This window comes from Siniperca chuatsi, linkage group LG13, assembly GCF_020085105.1.
Source record: "Siniperca chuatsi isolate FFG_IHB_CAS linkage group LG13, ASM2008510v1, whole genome shotgun sequence".
NCBI classification, from domain to species: Eukaryota; Metazoa; Chordata; class Actinopteri; order Centrarchiformes; family Sinipercidae; genus Siniperca; species Siniperca chuatsi.
Genome location: NC_058054.1, coordinates 14209774 through 14224100, shown reverse-complemented (window position 1 = coordinate 14224100; position 14327 = coordinate 14209774). Strand labels below are relative to the sequence as shown.

The 14327-nt window shown below is 38.7% G+C and overlaps 2 protein-coding genes across 8 annotated transcripts in view; both read left to right on the top strand.

Annotated features, from left to right (window-relative positions):
- LOC122887132 (laminin subunit alpha-3-like) overlaps positions 1 to 2453 on the top strand; it is a 56212-nt gene extending 53759 nt beyond the window's left edge. For all 5 annotated transcript variants that reach the window (XM_044220053.1, XM_044220057.1, XM_044220056.1 and 2 more), the window contains 3 exons: positions 87 to 180; positions 306 to 425; positions 1191 to 2453. In XM_044220053.1, the coding sequence (XP_044075988.1) occupies positions 87 to 180; positions 306 to 425; positions 1191 to 1333 (357 nt within the window). In that variant the 3' untranslated portion in view covers positions 1334 to 2453. The remainder of the gene's footprint in view (positions 1 to 86; positions 181 to 305; positions 426 to 1190) is intronic.
- A 1586-nt stretch (positions 2454 to 4039) lies between these two features.
- On the top strand, positions 4040 to 13929 carry LOC122887093 (tetratricopeptide repeat protein 39C-like). 3 transcript variants are annotated; one of them, XM_044219970.1, is made up of 14 exons: positions 4040 to 4490; positions 5999 to 6047; positions 8459 to 8587; positions 8755 to 8869; positions 9048 to 9453; positions 10081 to 10249; positions 10369 to 10462; positions 10544 to 10651; positions 10747 to 10856; positions 10948 to 11071; positions 11177 to 11274; positions 11490 to 11594; positions 11705 to 11743; positions 13108 to 13929. In XM_044219970.1, the coding sequence occupies exons 1-14, from the start codon at positions 4345 to 4347 to the stop codon at positions 13195 to 13197; spliced, it is 1782 nt and encodes a 593-aa protein (XP_044075905.1). In that variant the 5' UTR covers positions 4040 to 4344; the 3' UTR covers positions 13198 to 13929. The 3 variants fall into 3 exon arrangements, with proteins under 3 accessions (XP_044075905.1, XP_044075906.1, XP_044075907.1); XM_044219971.1 differs by lacking the exons at positions 4040 to 4490; positions 5999 to 6047; positions 8459 to 8587; positions 8755 to 8869 and having other exon boundaries at positions 9324 to 9461; XM_044219972.1 differs by lacking the exons at positions 4040 to 4490; positions 5999 to 6047; positions 8459 to 8587; positions 8755 to 8869 and having other exon boundaries at positions 9328 to 9465.
- The last annotated feature ends 398 nt before the right edge of the window (positions 13930 to 14327 follow it).

Genomic DNA, 14327 nt, shown 5'->3' with positions numbered 1-14327 from the left:
TAGACTGAAAATGTGTCTTTACTTCAAGTGTGTTCCCTGTACACGTGATGACTAAAAGCACTGTGTTTGGACGTGCTCCCATTCAGGTAGTGGCGCAAGTGAACAATGGAAAGAGCGAATTCATGGTGTCGGTGAAGCCAAAAGCTTCTTTATGTGATGGAATGTTTCATAAAATTTCAGGTAAAATACACACAGTCACTTAATTAAAGACATAATTTAAGACAAACTAAAATTGCTTTTAGAACCTATTAGAACACTAATATAGATTGTTTTTTGCATTAATTCACTGGCCATGTGTCTTCTAGTAATCAAGAGGAAAAATGTTGTGCAGCTGCATGTGGACACAATAGACAATTACAAGATTGGACCACCGTCCTCCACTACAACTTTGACCAAAGACTCCTTGTATGTGGGTGGCATTCCTGGTGAGTATGAATCTGTTAATCTGAGATTTAATCAGTTACACTTTATTTAGATAGTCTATTTGTAAGTATTTATAACATTTCAACATCTTATTAGTTGAGAGTCAACAATTTAACTGTTTCATAAATAAAACCGTTTTCTAGGTTTGGTTAGGTTTAGGCACAAAAAAACATCTTGGTTAAGGTATGCTCATGAATTGTCACATATACTCTATTGATAATCTGTTAAACATCTACAAACAACAGCGAAACAGTTAATAAAGTGTTACCAGTTAATCTACTTTGTTTAGTTTTAGTTACGTTTATTCAAACACTCATCAATAAAATATGAAAATATCACAGCGATGTGACATATTATTACGGTATAATAATATGAGGTAAATGGCGTAATGCAGGTATAACAGATATGCCGGTATAAAAGCCAAGAGGTTTATTGTGTGGGTCCCCTTGGTAAGTAACAAACAAATAACAAACAAACAACTGTCATGTAGTCTATAGGGAAAGCCCCAAACTACGGTGCTCTTAAAATATAACTACATATAAATATAAATAACTCTTATAACATACTGTAAAATGCATAATGAAATGATTCTAAAAATTAGCAATTCAGGATTTTTTCATAATCTCTTTGGAAAAGTTACAAAATGAGAAGGATTTGAATGATGTTAGTCAACATGCAGTTAGCTAATAATATCAAATAAATGTGTAAAAATAAGATGGAACAATGTAATCACTTACCAGTTCACCACATGTACCTTTCTGCTGCAGAGATGTCAATGCAACAGGCGCTCCCTGTCACATCGTCCTTTGTGGGATGCATCCAGGACATGTGGATCAACAGCGACTCGGTCTCTTTCGACAGGCTGTCTGGTGTGTTCGGTCCAGTCAACCTCAGAGAGTGTCCAGGCTGAGCGACCGCGTCTCACTGCATCATCATTCAACAAACCTTGGGACCACGTCCACCGCCAACCAAGTGCAATCTGTTACCAAGACAGAGAATGTGTTTGCGTGTAATAATGTATAGATTATGAGGAGTGCGTTTCAGTGTGAGTGTGTGTGTGTGTGTGAGTCTGTGTATTTGAGTGTGTGTGTGTGTGTAATAATAAAGATATGAGCAGCAGCTTACAGGTTCATAATATTTGCTGCTCAGTTAACCATTCTGTATTTATTTTGTGATAAAATCATGTATCACGGCACCAATTCACAAATGCATATTCTAACAGTTGTTTTACAGTCTGATGTGTTGGTCCATTCATTTTCTGTCGACAATCAAATGCTACTGAATATGCTTGTGATTGGTCAGGGCGGCAGTATGAGCAGCGCAGCACTTTAAGAAAACAAACAATGACTTTTGTGATGGTGCTATAATGGAGATCAACATTATTAGTTGATTTTTGTTTGTTTGTTGGACTAGAATAATTACGTTTACACCCACGGTGCTCAATTCAGTGACATTTCAGGGGCTGCCTAGCTATTTTATTGTCATATCCACATGTCAGCATGTAGAATTCTGCATTAACTGAATAACTGGTTCAATAGACATGGAGTCTTCACCACAGGCCATGAAATCACATGGGTCCCCCCCCCCATATTGTATTACCGTTGTTCTGAATTCATTTTCCATTTTGCATTCCTTTTTCATGCATGAGGACAATCTGTGTGGCTGTTAACGTCAGTCACACCAGAAAACAGCACGTACTGAATTTTGTGGAGCATCGTCAATGTGTTGAAAAACCAATATAAATGCCATTAGCACAAGTCTCACAAAACTTTGGTCAGTCATGTTTGGGACCATCTAGCCCACTTAACTATAAAGTTGAAAGTAATATATCAAAAAACTAAATGTAATTGATGTATTTAAATTCCCCAGAAAGAGTTTATTTTCCTGCTTTGTACATTTGTGGAAACATTTGTGAAAAAAAACAAACATGCATGGTGATTGAATATATTTTTACATGCATTCCTGTCTTGTGACCACTGATTTGTAAACCCTTTTGTAATCTGTCTTGAAAAATATCTTTTAAATTGTGATCATAGTGACTCACATTATTATATGTATTGAGACATGCATTTTTTTCAGACATCTGGGATTAATTGTTGAATTATACTTAGTAAAATGTGTATACTTTTGATTGTAAGATTAGATAAATATAATTTGAATTTTTTTTGAATAGGTCTCATGTTTAATATTGGCATGAGGATAAACTTGTGATTAACATCTGCTGTGTTGGAAAACAGTACATAATGTCGATTTGTTTCCATATATATAAGTTAAGATAAAGTGGCATTCAGTAATTACACTTCTAAGCAGGGGTTTCCTCTTTGTTAACATACCCTTTATGACCCTTAGGGAATTATCATATTCTTATAATTTGACTAAGAGCAAGGCAGTTGTTTTCAATAAGGTCACTGAAGTCATATCCTTAGTATTGTTTCTTGGAATATGGGGATTTTTAATGACCTGAGGAGACATTTACATACTACAATTACACATTGTGTAATTGACTGTAATATTTTTTTAGAAGCCCTATCTTTAAATTGGACTTTTTTTATAATAATTAAGATAAAACAACCGAATTTAGCATTTCTCCACCAGAATTATGCTCTTGTGTGGAGAAGGCTTTGACACAGCATTTAGACATGCTGCATGCATGATGTAGGCTAGAAAGCTAATATTTACCAAAAATGTAATTGAACTACTTTAGTATATTTTACTAATTTACCATTTTATAACTATTTTAATTTAGTGAAGGGGGGTAATTTAGACTCTTGATCTTTATAAAATTAAACCAGGAGTAACATTATAAACTTGCTGGATCCTTTGGACCCTCCTTGGCCAGCTATCTCCTTGACGACAGCTCTTTGGTTGGCTGGGATCTCAAGCAGAAAGCACCACGCCCACTCTGATGCCGGCTTCACTGACTTTGTGAAGTCATGAGTGAAAGTTGCAAAATCGTGCAAACAGGTGCCGCATCAAATTCTGTGACCCTTCCGATTCTGTTACCTAATTAAGTATTTATCCAGCTTTGTCACATTTTTTTTTCAAACACAATGATGCCTCCATAATATTTAGACAGTGTCACGAATTTCCATAGCATAACCTGTAGAGTATACAGTAAGTCTGTCTGTAGAGCCATATTACCTCACCTGTCAATCTCATAATCTGGTCTACCCTTTGGTCTTTTTCATGCAGTTAATCCTCTGCGTCACAGAATCTCAGATGGGGTCACACACATCAAAATTGGTGACCCGTGGAGGCAACACGTTTGCGAACAGCTATCAAAATTAAGTAGAGGAAAGTGTGCAGTGGAAATATAGGTGGCATTTCTAATCACAATCACATAAAGTAATGGGTCGCAGAATTTGGTGTATGAAATGTCTTTTTTTTATTAAGTACGACAAATAGGCCTATGACATGACAAGGCGCACAAACAAAACAAAATGAACTTTCTTACGGAGAATATCAAACTGGAGCATGTAACATATTCACAGCTCTGTCACTGAATAATTCACGCTTTTTTCCTTTTAAAGGCCTCATCTCGATGATTATTGCTTCGCTGGGTCTCCCGCAGTGTCGTTTCTCTGTAATGTGAACAGAAAAGCGATAATTCCGATAGTCCTGAAAGGCAGCACATTTCCTGTCTGCACGGGAACACACGAACCACCGGTCAGGCGGCAGAATACGGAACAGATAGCGACACAAACTGCTAGCATACGCACTCATGTCGGTAGCGGTTAGTTATTTGAACCTGTTCGCTTATTCGTCTCCTCAATATGAACATGACTGCGTTTGCTCAAAAGTGCGCCACTGGCTGAGACTATTCTGCCTGTAAGTAAACTAACTAGACGTACCTACTGCACATCCCTCCCCTCCTTCTCCACGGCCGCGTTCAGTTCTCCACCTCCAGTATCGGGCATCTCAATGGCGGACCCGGCAGAACCAGCCCCGGGAAGCGTGGAGGAGGAGAAGACGGATCGTATCAACGACACAGAGCTGGCACTAAGAGGAATCAATATGCTCCTTAACAATGGATTCAAGGAGAGCGACGAGCTCTTCAGAGCATACAGGTCTGTGAGTGTCAATCTCAGAGACAATAAGCAATATTTGTGTTTCTATTCTGTATGTCTATTTTGACGCCTGAGGAACATTTCAGTGATGGATACTTAAATACTCTCTACAGGGGCTTGGTAAATGTTACGACAGGTGTGGCTAATGTTTCTAAACTACTGTGGTCAACCAACATGAATAAAAGCCACGATGACATGTCTTCCCCTCAGCACTGTCTGTGCTTAGCTTGCAAAACAAAACCCCAACATCCTTGTCAAGTATAGCACCATATGATCAGGTCACAAGCAGGATGAATCTTGTTTAAATACCCTGAGCAAATATCCACACCCAGAATGTGACTTGTGATGCTCAAACAGTCTAATGCCTTTTTAATATGATTATATTGCTCTTTATGTGTTGTGACAGGCTGCTACAAGTGTTGTTACCATCTTCAGTGTAAATATACAAATGTTTTTGAAGAAGTGCTAACAGGTTGGCATTCATGTCATGCCAGTAACTGGCGCTCAGTTACTTCAAACAGGTTTGTGTTAAGTTTGTCTTCTTGGCCCAGCTAGTTTATTCACATCACAACTACACAGGCTTGTTTTGCAAAACCAAGTTGCATTTATTGTATGTAATTTAGTGTCCAAATGTAAAAGTCAAATTTAGAAATAATCGTCTAACCCAGTGGTTCTCATCATGAGGAGACACGAGACAATTAACAGGATAGGAAAGCTGAAGTAAACATTTATGCTATGCTAAATTTTATATTTATTTTTTCACACATAACTCTAATTTTCCCCCTTTTCTTTTTTTTGGGGTCACAAGTAGACATTACTTTGTTTGAAGGGAAGCCCTGCTCTTAACCACACACACTGACCATAGTCCACTTGCTGGTTGCAGGATTTTGTATACATCCCTCACTCTTGCTGTGCTGATTTTATAAGGGCTGATTATCTCTAGGGTTTCACTTTCAACTTGAGTGTTGATGCCACAGAAGGGCAACCCCTATGTGTCCCAACCCCTGGTGAAAGCTTAAATGTCACTTCTTCTATTAATTGCATTTAGCAGTAGGTGTCATCCTGTTTTGATTGCATCAGCAAAAAAGATGGAGGGAAGTGAAAGATACTTTCTCAGCAACTGAGAATGAGCTTGTGACTGCCTGTATTAACTAGTTTCCTGATAAGTTTCCCCTGGTTCTGTTAAGGTGACATAGTGTGTTGCATTATGGGTGTAGGAGATTAAGTAAAGGGGTTCAGTGAAGCTCTAAATCCCCACCAACGCTATGAAGGGATATCTGTACCCACCGAAATCACCACTATTCCTATTCAATCAAGTTGCTTTTGGCCAACTGTCATCTTGTGCCTCAACTTGTTCACGTCTTCACAGTGAATCAGTCCAGTGCTTGATGCATGAAACAGGCTTAACACATTTTTGTCACTCCACCCATTAACTGCTTTTATGCCCTCTAGATCTGTTACCTGTTCACAAAGCACGCCTCTCACCTGTTCTTTGTCTTCTGTTTCAGGAACCACAGTCCTTTGATGAGTTTCGGGGCCAGTTTTGTGAGTTTTCTGGTGAGTCAAGAAGCAACATCCTTTTGCAGCGCTCTGTTTTTTTGGTCCAAATGCTAACAAAAATTACTGTAACTTGCTCTTTTAAAAATCACTTCTGTTTCATAATGAGGTTCAAGTAATTTCCCTTGTGTTCCTGCATGGCACAAAGCCAGAGGTGTGACTGACTAATTAGGGTCACATTTTCACCAAGATTTGTTTTAATAATAATAATAATAATAATAATAATAGTAGTGTAGCGCTTCAAAACAAATTACAAAGCACTTTACATACAGTTTAAAAAAACAATAAGCAAACAATTAATAAAATATTATGATAAAATACAATGAAATATAATAAAACAAACAGTAAAATCAATAAAAAGCAAGTCTAAAATAGTGAGTTTTTAAAAGTGGCCTAAAAGATGACAATGTGTTAGCGTCCCTGTTCTCCTCTGGCAGGTCATTCCACAACTGAGGGGCCCTAGTAGAAAAGGCCCGGTCACCTTTAGTGTTAAGGTTTGACCACGGAATGGCCAGGAATGACCTACACCTAGGAAAGATCTCAGATTACATTTACGGTCGTAGCAGGTCAGCTATATATTCTGGAGCTAACTCTCTATGAGCCTTAAAAGTGATCATTAAAATTTTAAAATCTAATCTAAGACAGACTGGGAGCCAGTGAAGGTATTTTAAAAGCAGTGAGATGTGTTCTCTCCTGTTGGACCTGGTTATGAGTCTGCCTACAGTATTTTGAATTAGCTGAAGTTTATTGAGGTTTTGTTGTGTGAGGCAAGAGAAGAGTGCATTGCAGTAATCTAACCGGTAATGAAATGGAAATGAATCCATGAATTACTGTTTCTAAGTTCTTGGCAGATTTTTTACATTTTTCTTAGTTAGAAAAAATATGATTGACAACAGAATTAATATGCTAAAATTGGAAGTGCAAATAAACAACCAAAAGCATGTTCAGAGAGTATGGTGCAAGTTCAAAATAAAATATATACAACACTCTGAGTCATTCTTAACCATAGAAACAGGAGTTGACAAAACAATCTGTACTCAGGGTCCTCTTACTCGCTTGTCCCGGAGCTTTTTACCATATCACAAGGTTGTCAGCAGAAGAAATGCACATTTGTTTTGGACAAATATACCTTTTTTAATAAAAAATAATAAGTCCTAATAACAAGTTAACCATCTCCTCTTGACTGATATGTGGTGCCAGTTAATGTCACCATCTGTCATACTCCATGCTGTAGGTGATGAGATCCAATAGTCATTTAACAAACCTTTATTTACTTTAACTCAGAGGAATACTTGCTGCTACCTTCAGTGTTGTTCCGATAATCTGAAAACTCAGGAGGACTCGTGAGATTGACCTCCCTCAAGGGTAAAGGGAGCAAATGAAGAATGATGTACACACAAGGGGCACAACTTAACCAGATTGTATTGGGATCTTTCACCATTTTCCTCTACATTTATTTGTATAGTCCTTTTAAGTATGACAAGAATTACTGGAATACACATAACACGACTACATAACCTGTTTTGAGTTGGCCAAGGCAACCAGATATCTCAGAACTCAGTGCATGCAAAGAGAAACTCTCAAGAAAACCGTAGTAATTAATAAACAAATGTTACGGCAGGCAAAGTAACAGGGGGATTCTTCATCTTGAGGAATAACGGTTTCCCTCTGTAATATATCACTTAGTGCAACAAAAGTTGGAGCCTAGAGTGTTCCACCAGAATAATTATAGACTTTCAGAGTGTTTAATTATAATCAATGAATAAACTGATCAATTTAGAGCTATTATAACTTGATTAATTAAATTAGAATGTAAGGGATGCATTATAAAACTAATGAAAAATAATAAAGTTTATTAAATTTGGCAATTAACAATTCTACTTTCTTATTCTGTCTGTAAATGATGAAGCAATAATTGAATTTTAAAATGTAATTGCTAAGCTTTCGTTCAATTACTAATGTGTCTGCCCATCATATTCCACCTCACAATACATTTGGCTCCTGCTTTAACATTTACAGTTCTCATTTCGTGACAACTTCAACATGAAGACAGATCTCTTTAATTTTAGGTTGTATGAGCAGTGTGCCACCTAAAAAATTAAATGAAGCATCTTTTTTATTATTAAGGTTTAACTGTTTTTGGTTTTGTGCAGGTGGCTTCATGTTGTCTTCAGCAGTTTCGAAAAGGTCATGTCAAACAAATAATAAAATACAGGATTCCTGCATATTGTTTCTTTGTATGAAATCTGAAAAGCATGAAGACTGATTAGTGCAGTTTGGTTTTGTTTTCCTGCTTTCTGGACTCCCGGGATCAATCCAGGATTCGACTTTTTGCTTCACATTTAATAAATCTGTTTCACCAACATTCATTTAGTAGTAATTGTATGTAAATAACATCTACCTTTTTGTAGAATGCCATGATGACGTTTGAAGAGGAGAAAATGCAGATGGCCTTTGAGGACCTGAAAGCTACAGAGAGACTGTGTGAGAGTGAAAACACTGGTGTCATTGAAACCATTAAAAACAAGATCAAGAGGAGTGTGAGTAACTTCAACACTTCATTTAATTGAATGTAATTGAGTGATATTTAATGCATTTTGCCTGAGAAGGAGCATTTTATGTTGGACCATAATGTCCAGGTTTGTTAGCTTGCCAACATGTCTGTGTGTCACATCAGTCTATAAGTGTGAGGTGTTTGTGTGGGCAGATGGACTCTCAGAGGTCAGGGGTGGCTGCAGTGGACCGACTCCAGAGGCAGATCATCATTGCAGACTGCCAAGTTTACCTTGCAGTGCTGTCTTTCATCAAACAAGAGCTGTCATGTAAGGGAACCTTTAGTACTTGTTGGTTAACTATGAAGACTGCACATTAATTGGTGTGAAATGAAAATAATAATAATAATTTCTGTAATCGGAGTTTTGCACATTTGTTTTTGAAATACCAGTAGGCCTCTGCATAGGATAGCATGTTTTACTGACCTCACCTTCAATCTCCTGACAGCATACATCAAAGGAGGCTGGATCCTTCGTAAAGCCTGGAAAATGTACAACAAATGTTACAGCGACATCACACACCTGCAGGAGGGCAACAGAAGAAAAGCCTCTGAACAGCAAGCAATCCCACCTCTATCTCTGTCCTCCTCCTCTGACCCGTCCCACCACAGCCGCTCCTCTTCACCCGGGCCAAGCCCATCCCAGAGACTGGACGGCATCAGCCCAGAGGCTCTGGATCGGCTAAAAGGTTCGGTCAGCTTTGGTTACGGCCTCTTCCACCTCTGTATCTCGATGGTGCCGCCGCACCTACTGAAGATCGTCAACCTGCTGGGCTTCCCCGGCGACCGTCATCAAGGCCTGTCAGCGCTCACGTACGCCAGTGAAAGTAAGGACATGAAGGCCCCCTTAGCTACGTGAGTATGTGAGTGAGTACGTTTGTGTATCTGTATTCTGGCTGTAATTGAAACATGATATAACTAATTCAGTTGTTAACAATAAGTAATGGAAGCATCATTTCTAGAGGAAAGAAAGGAGATGTCATCTTTGTGAGATTAAGTACTGTCTTGTGTTGATGGCTACCATGAATCATGCCATAAGTGAAAATTACTGATCCTGAATTACCAGGATATTCATCACTTACTCATTGTATAATGGTTAATCAGTTTTTCAGCCATATGGAATATTTAACAAATACAAAATCAACAAAATACAGAACATGAATATCCTGTGAACAGCTATAATAACAGGCTAATGCCAGGCCCTGCAGCATAAGTTGCCCTATCATGCCTTCATAATAAGTCATTTTTAATTCCTTCTTATTCCTAGAATATGTTGGCAACTATGTTTGTACTTAATCCCTTTTTAAAATCAAGAGTGGAAGTGGATACCAAGTTCTCTAAATGTCGTTTAATAATTGTAACACTACACTATGGTATTTAGCATTTTTTAGCGGTATTTGTTAAATATGGTTAATCTCACCTCACTTTTGCTGTACATATACTGTATACCCCTTCTCATTACAGTCTCTGCTTCCCTTACAGCTTGGCCCTCTTGTGGTACCACACAGTAGTGCAGCCCTTCTTTGCTCTGGATGGCACAGACACACAGGCAGGCCTGATGGAAGCCAAATCCATTCTCCAACAAAGGGAGGCTATCTATCCAAACTCCTCCCTCTTCATGTTTTTCAAAGGCAGGGTTCAACGCCTTGAGGTAAATACATGTTAAGAATAAACCTTATTATCTACTTCTATGTGGCCTATTCTCCTGACTTGGGAAAAGCTCAATATTGTCTCAGCCTGCAACTCACACCACAAAGTTCCCTTTTCTAGTGCCAGATCAGTAGTGCCTTGACGTCCTTCCGCGATGCCTTAGATCTGGCTTCTGACCAGAGGGAGATTCAGCACGTGTGTTTATATGAAATAGGTACTATTTTCCCTCTCAGATTTAAAACCACCTTGCTCAATGCTAGTCTGCATCATAATTTCTGATTGTTGAACATTTTAGGTTGGTGCAGCATGATCGAACTCAACTACAGCGAAGCCTACAGAGCCTTTGAGCGACTGAAGACTGAGTCTCGCTGGTCCCAGTGCTACTACGCCTATTTAACTGGAGGTGGTAACAGTACAAATTAATGAGGCTTTAAGGGCATTTCTTGTGAGATTAGTATTGTGCCCCTAATCCATATTATATTTTGTTGTGTTGTGCAGTGTGCCAAGCAGCCACAGGTGATCTGGAGGGAGCTGTCACTGTGTTCAAGGATGTTCAAAGACTTTTCAAACGCAAGAATAATCAGATAGAGTTGTTCTCCATGAAGAGGGTGAGTATATATCCAGCTAATTTTCTGTTGCAAATTTTTGGTGCAAAATACACTGAAAATCAGTGAAGTATGCATGCACACATTCTATCAGGCTGAGAAGCTAAGGAGCCCCAGTCTATCCAAAGAACTCTGCATCCTGTCTGTGATTGAGATTCTTTATCTGTGGAAAGCTCTGCCCAACTGCTCCACCGCCAAGCTGCAGACAATGACACAAGGTACCAGATTGTAAAATGTTTAAATCACCAAACTACAGTTTTTGTGTGTTATTTTGCAGCCTTGTTTGTTGTTGTGTCATTGAGTGTAATTCTCTTTTTTTTTAGTCCTGCAGGGGATTGACGATGCCTCATGTGCAGGCCTGAAAAACCTGCTTCTTGGTGCCATAAACACATGTCTCCATAATACCAAAGATGCCATTCAGGTACTTTCATGTCTAGTTAATAATACAATGTATAGGGCTTGGAAATATGACGCACTGCAAGATACACTGCACTCAACTGTAGTTGTAGGATTGTTGTTGTTAAACAGCATACTCATTGAACAAAAGCCAATACTGTGGTGATAATAGCTATAACTGATTTGATCAAGTGTGTCATAACTGATTTCTCCCAATTTTTTTGTCTTTTCTTTTTGCAGTATTTCCATCTGGCTGCAAGGGATGAGGTGGGTCGTCTGAGCAACTCTTATGTGCAGCCCTACTCCTGCTATGAACTGGGCTGTGTGCTGCTGAACAGCCCAGAGGCAAGTTTTGTGTGTTTGTGTGTGTGACAGAGAGAGAGAGACTGTCTCCCTTATCTGAGATAGTGGAGAAGTCACATTGTCTAAATATTTTATTCTGACTTTTTTTTCAGTCTGCAGGGAAGGGCAGAATGCTCATGCTTCAGGCCAAGGTACAGTAAGTTTCTTTGTTGCATTAATACTGGTTTTCATTTGCTTATTGACTGTTCATAAACTAAGTAGTTGGTAGCAAGTTCTATGACTAGTTCTCCTCTAATAGGCTTCATTATTGGTTTACCACTGACAAAGCCTGGTGAAGATCTCTGATATTAAAACATTTCCTTATTAAATTTATGTAGACCACTTTGTAGAGTGTCTAAATTTTGTCTTATTTCTGCCTTCAGTCAAAGTTTTTGATCAAGGTCTATTAAAAGTTTTTAGGATGTGCGCGCTCTGACAGATCAATACACTCACTGCCTGATCAGGTGATAGCATACCCAATAAAGGAGTGGTAAGCCCACTGCTTGGTTCCCTTTGAGAGAGTACAGGAGTTACAGGGGGTTGATGGTGTCACACCAGTTGGATGTAGACTGGGTTTGTGTGGTCTGAAAAACTCCATGCCTACTGAGAGGCTTGTCTTCCCCTGGTCAGCCACCAGATCATGAGTCACTGACCAAGAAAAGAGAAGGAAATGTGTTAAGCAGTCCTGAGAGTGTGCAAACGTGTCCACCTTAACAAGAAGCGACACTCATTTGCAGGGACAAGCACAGGCGACAGTCATTTTCTCCTTGGAAACAATGCGAGTGGCTGGCTGAAGCTATGCCAGGTTCCTGTCACCATCGTGGAGAGGCCAGTGAATTGGGCTTATGTTATGCTGCCCCATGTTGAGGAAAACAAGGGATGTTCTGCACTGTCACGGAGAGGGATGCTGTCCTGTTGGTTTACATAAGGTGTATTTGTATTGTCTAACCTCAGCATGAAGTCATGACACAGCAAAGCAGGCCACAGCCCATCCACACTGAGCTGACATAGTGCTCTGCCCCTGAATATCACAGAAGCGTCTGTACACCTTTTTGTAATAACAGAAAATTGCCCAGTTACACCCCGTTCCACATGTGGTGAAGGCAGTTCCAAAAGGTTACATGACTTGCGCCTACACAAGTACAATAAATGGTATTTGCCTTGCCTGTGGTGCACGGGGTGCAGCCTCACCAACCTGAACGGCGTTGGAGATGTCTGGTGCAGCAGCATTGACTTTGTTAGTGGATGGACAGCTGACATTGACATAACACAGATCTCTCTTGCTGTAACGGCCAAGTCTGCATGCCTGAGCAGATGCAGTGATGTCTGACAGGAGCACAGGAGGAGTTCTTTAATGGGTATGCTGCTACATGATTGGGCAGGGAGTGCATTGATCGGTCCGAGTGTGATGACTGCAAAGTTAGAGGGCAGAGAACAAACAAAATAAAATTTGCATATTAAATTTATATGTATATATTAAAAATGCAAATATTGTCTTTTTTCATGGACTATGCAGGAGGACTATGCCGGCTATGACTTTGAGAACAGGCTCCATGTTCGTATCCATTCAGCTCTCGCCTCTATGAGTGCTGAAGCCCAGCCTTGACATTTTATCTGCGCCTCAGAAAGAACTGGAAGAAATGTCTTTAAAAAAAGCCACAATACCATTCTGGGCACTAATGCTACACTGTTTTATTTGTTTCAGTTAATTTATTTTTATTTTCATATTCTGAGCCAATGCATCATTTAAGAATGTGTGCAACATATAGTATAAAGTGGTTTATGGGAGTTACAGTTACAAGAGGTGTTTTACTTAATAATAAATAATAAATTGATAAATTGGGGTTTTGTTTGTTTAATTTCAAAACTTAAGGTAAGTTAAATCAGATTAAAATCTATACATTAATTTTGAAAAGCATCAGTCATTACTTCCACAAAGAGACAATTTTCCCTCTGATTTGGAGACAAGTCAGGTCAAGTAGAGTAATGACACAAAGTATTAACTGTCAAAGCAATTATAATGAATGACAGCCTATGACTTTAAGAAGCCAATATTTTTACCATCTCAGTGTTGGTTGTTGACTTTGACATTTGTGCTGTAAAGGCTTTGCTAATCCATAGGCATGAGTACTAAACAGTGATTTTTCTTTTAGCATAGTCCCTTTTTTAAGCAGAATTGTTTCAGTGTAATTATGTCTTGCACACAAGTTTTAATAGATGTGCCAACATCATGCCACTTTTGAGTGGCCTGTGCGCACAGTGCTACTCTTGGCTGTAAACTGGTTCTCCTTTTATATTGTTTGTTTTAAAATAATAAAATGAATATTGTAAAATGGCATATTGTTTTATCCACTGCACTTGATTAGGTGTCATATTTGAATGGGACACCAAGGTGTACATAATAAATATAAATACTGCGTTGTACAACAACAAATGATATTTTAACAGCTAACAAATAACACTACTGATGCTCACTCAATCATTCCAACAACTTAAAAGAAATACACACTCACATGAGCAGCAGGGAATATTGATTGCATTAGTCTACCCTCAATGATATAAATGGGATGGACAAAATATTAGAAACACCTCAATATACCGTAATACAGTTCAACTGCACCTCAAACTACAGCCTCCAAAATGATCATAAAGTTGAATCAACACCTTAAACAATTTCAACAAAAATGAATATTATAACCTTCATAAAAGGTAGGATTTATTGCAGGATTGGTGTAT

Bases quoted from the DNA above. Each gene is read 5' to 3' on its own strand.
- LOC122887093 (XM_044219970.1), top strand. From the start codon at position 4,345: ATGGCGGACCCGGCAGAACCAGCCCCGGGAAGCGTGGAGGAGGAGAAG. The intron at 8,870-9,047 runs GTAAGGGAACCT...ATCTCCTGACAG, and splicing joins CATCAAACAAGAGCTGTCAT to CATACATCAAAGGAGGCTGG. The intron at 10,250-10,368 runs GTAAATACATGT...TCCCTTTTCTAG, and splicing joins GCAGGGTTCAACGCCTTGAG to TGCCAGATCAGTAGTGCCTT.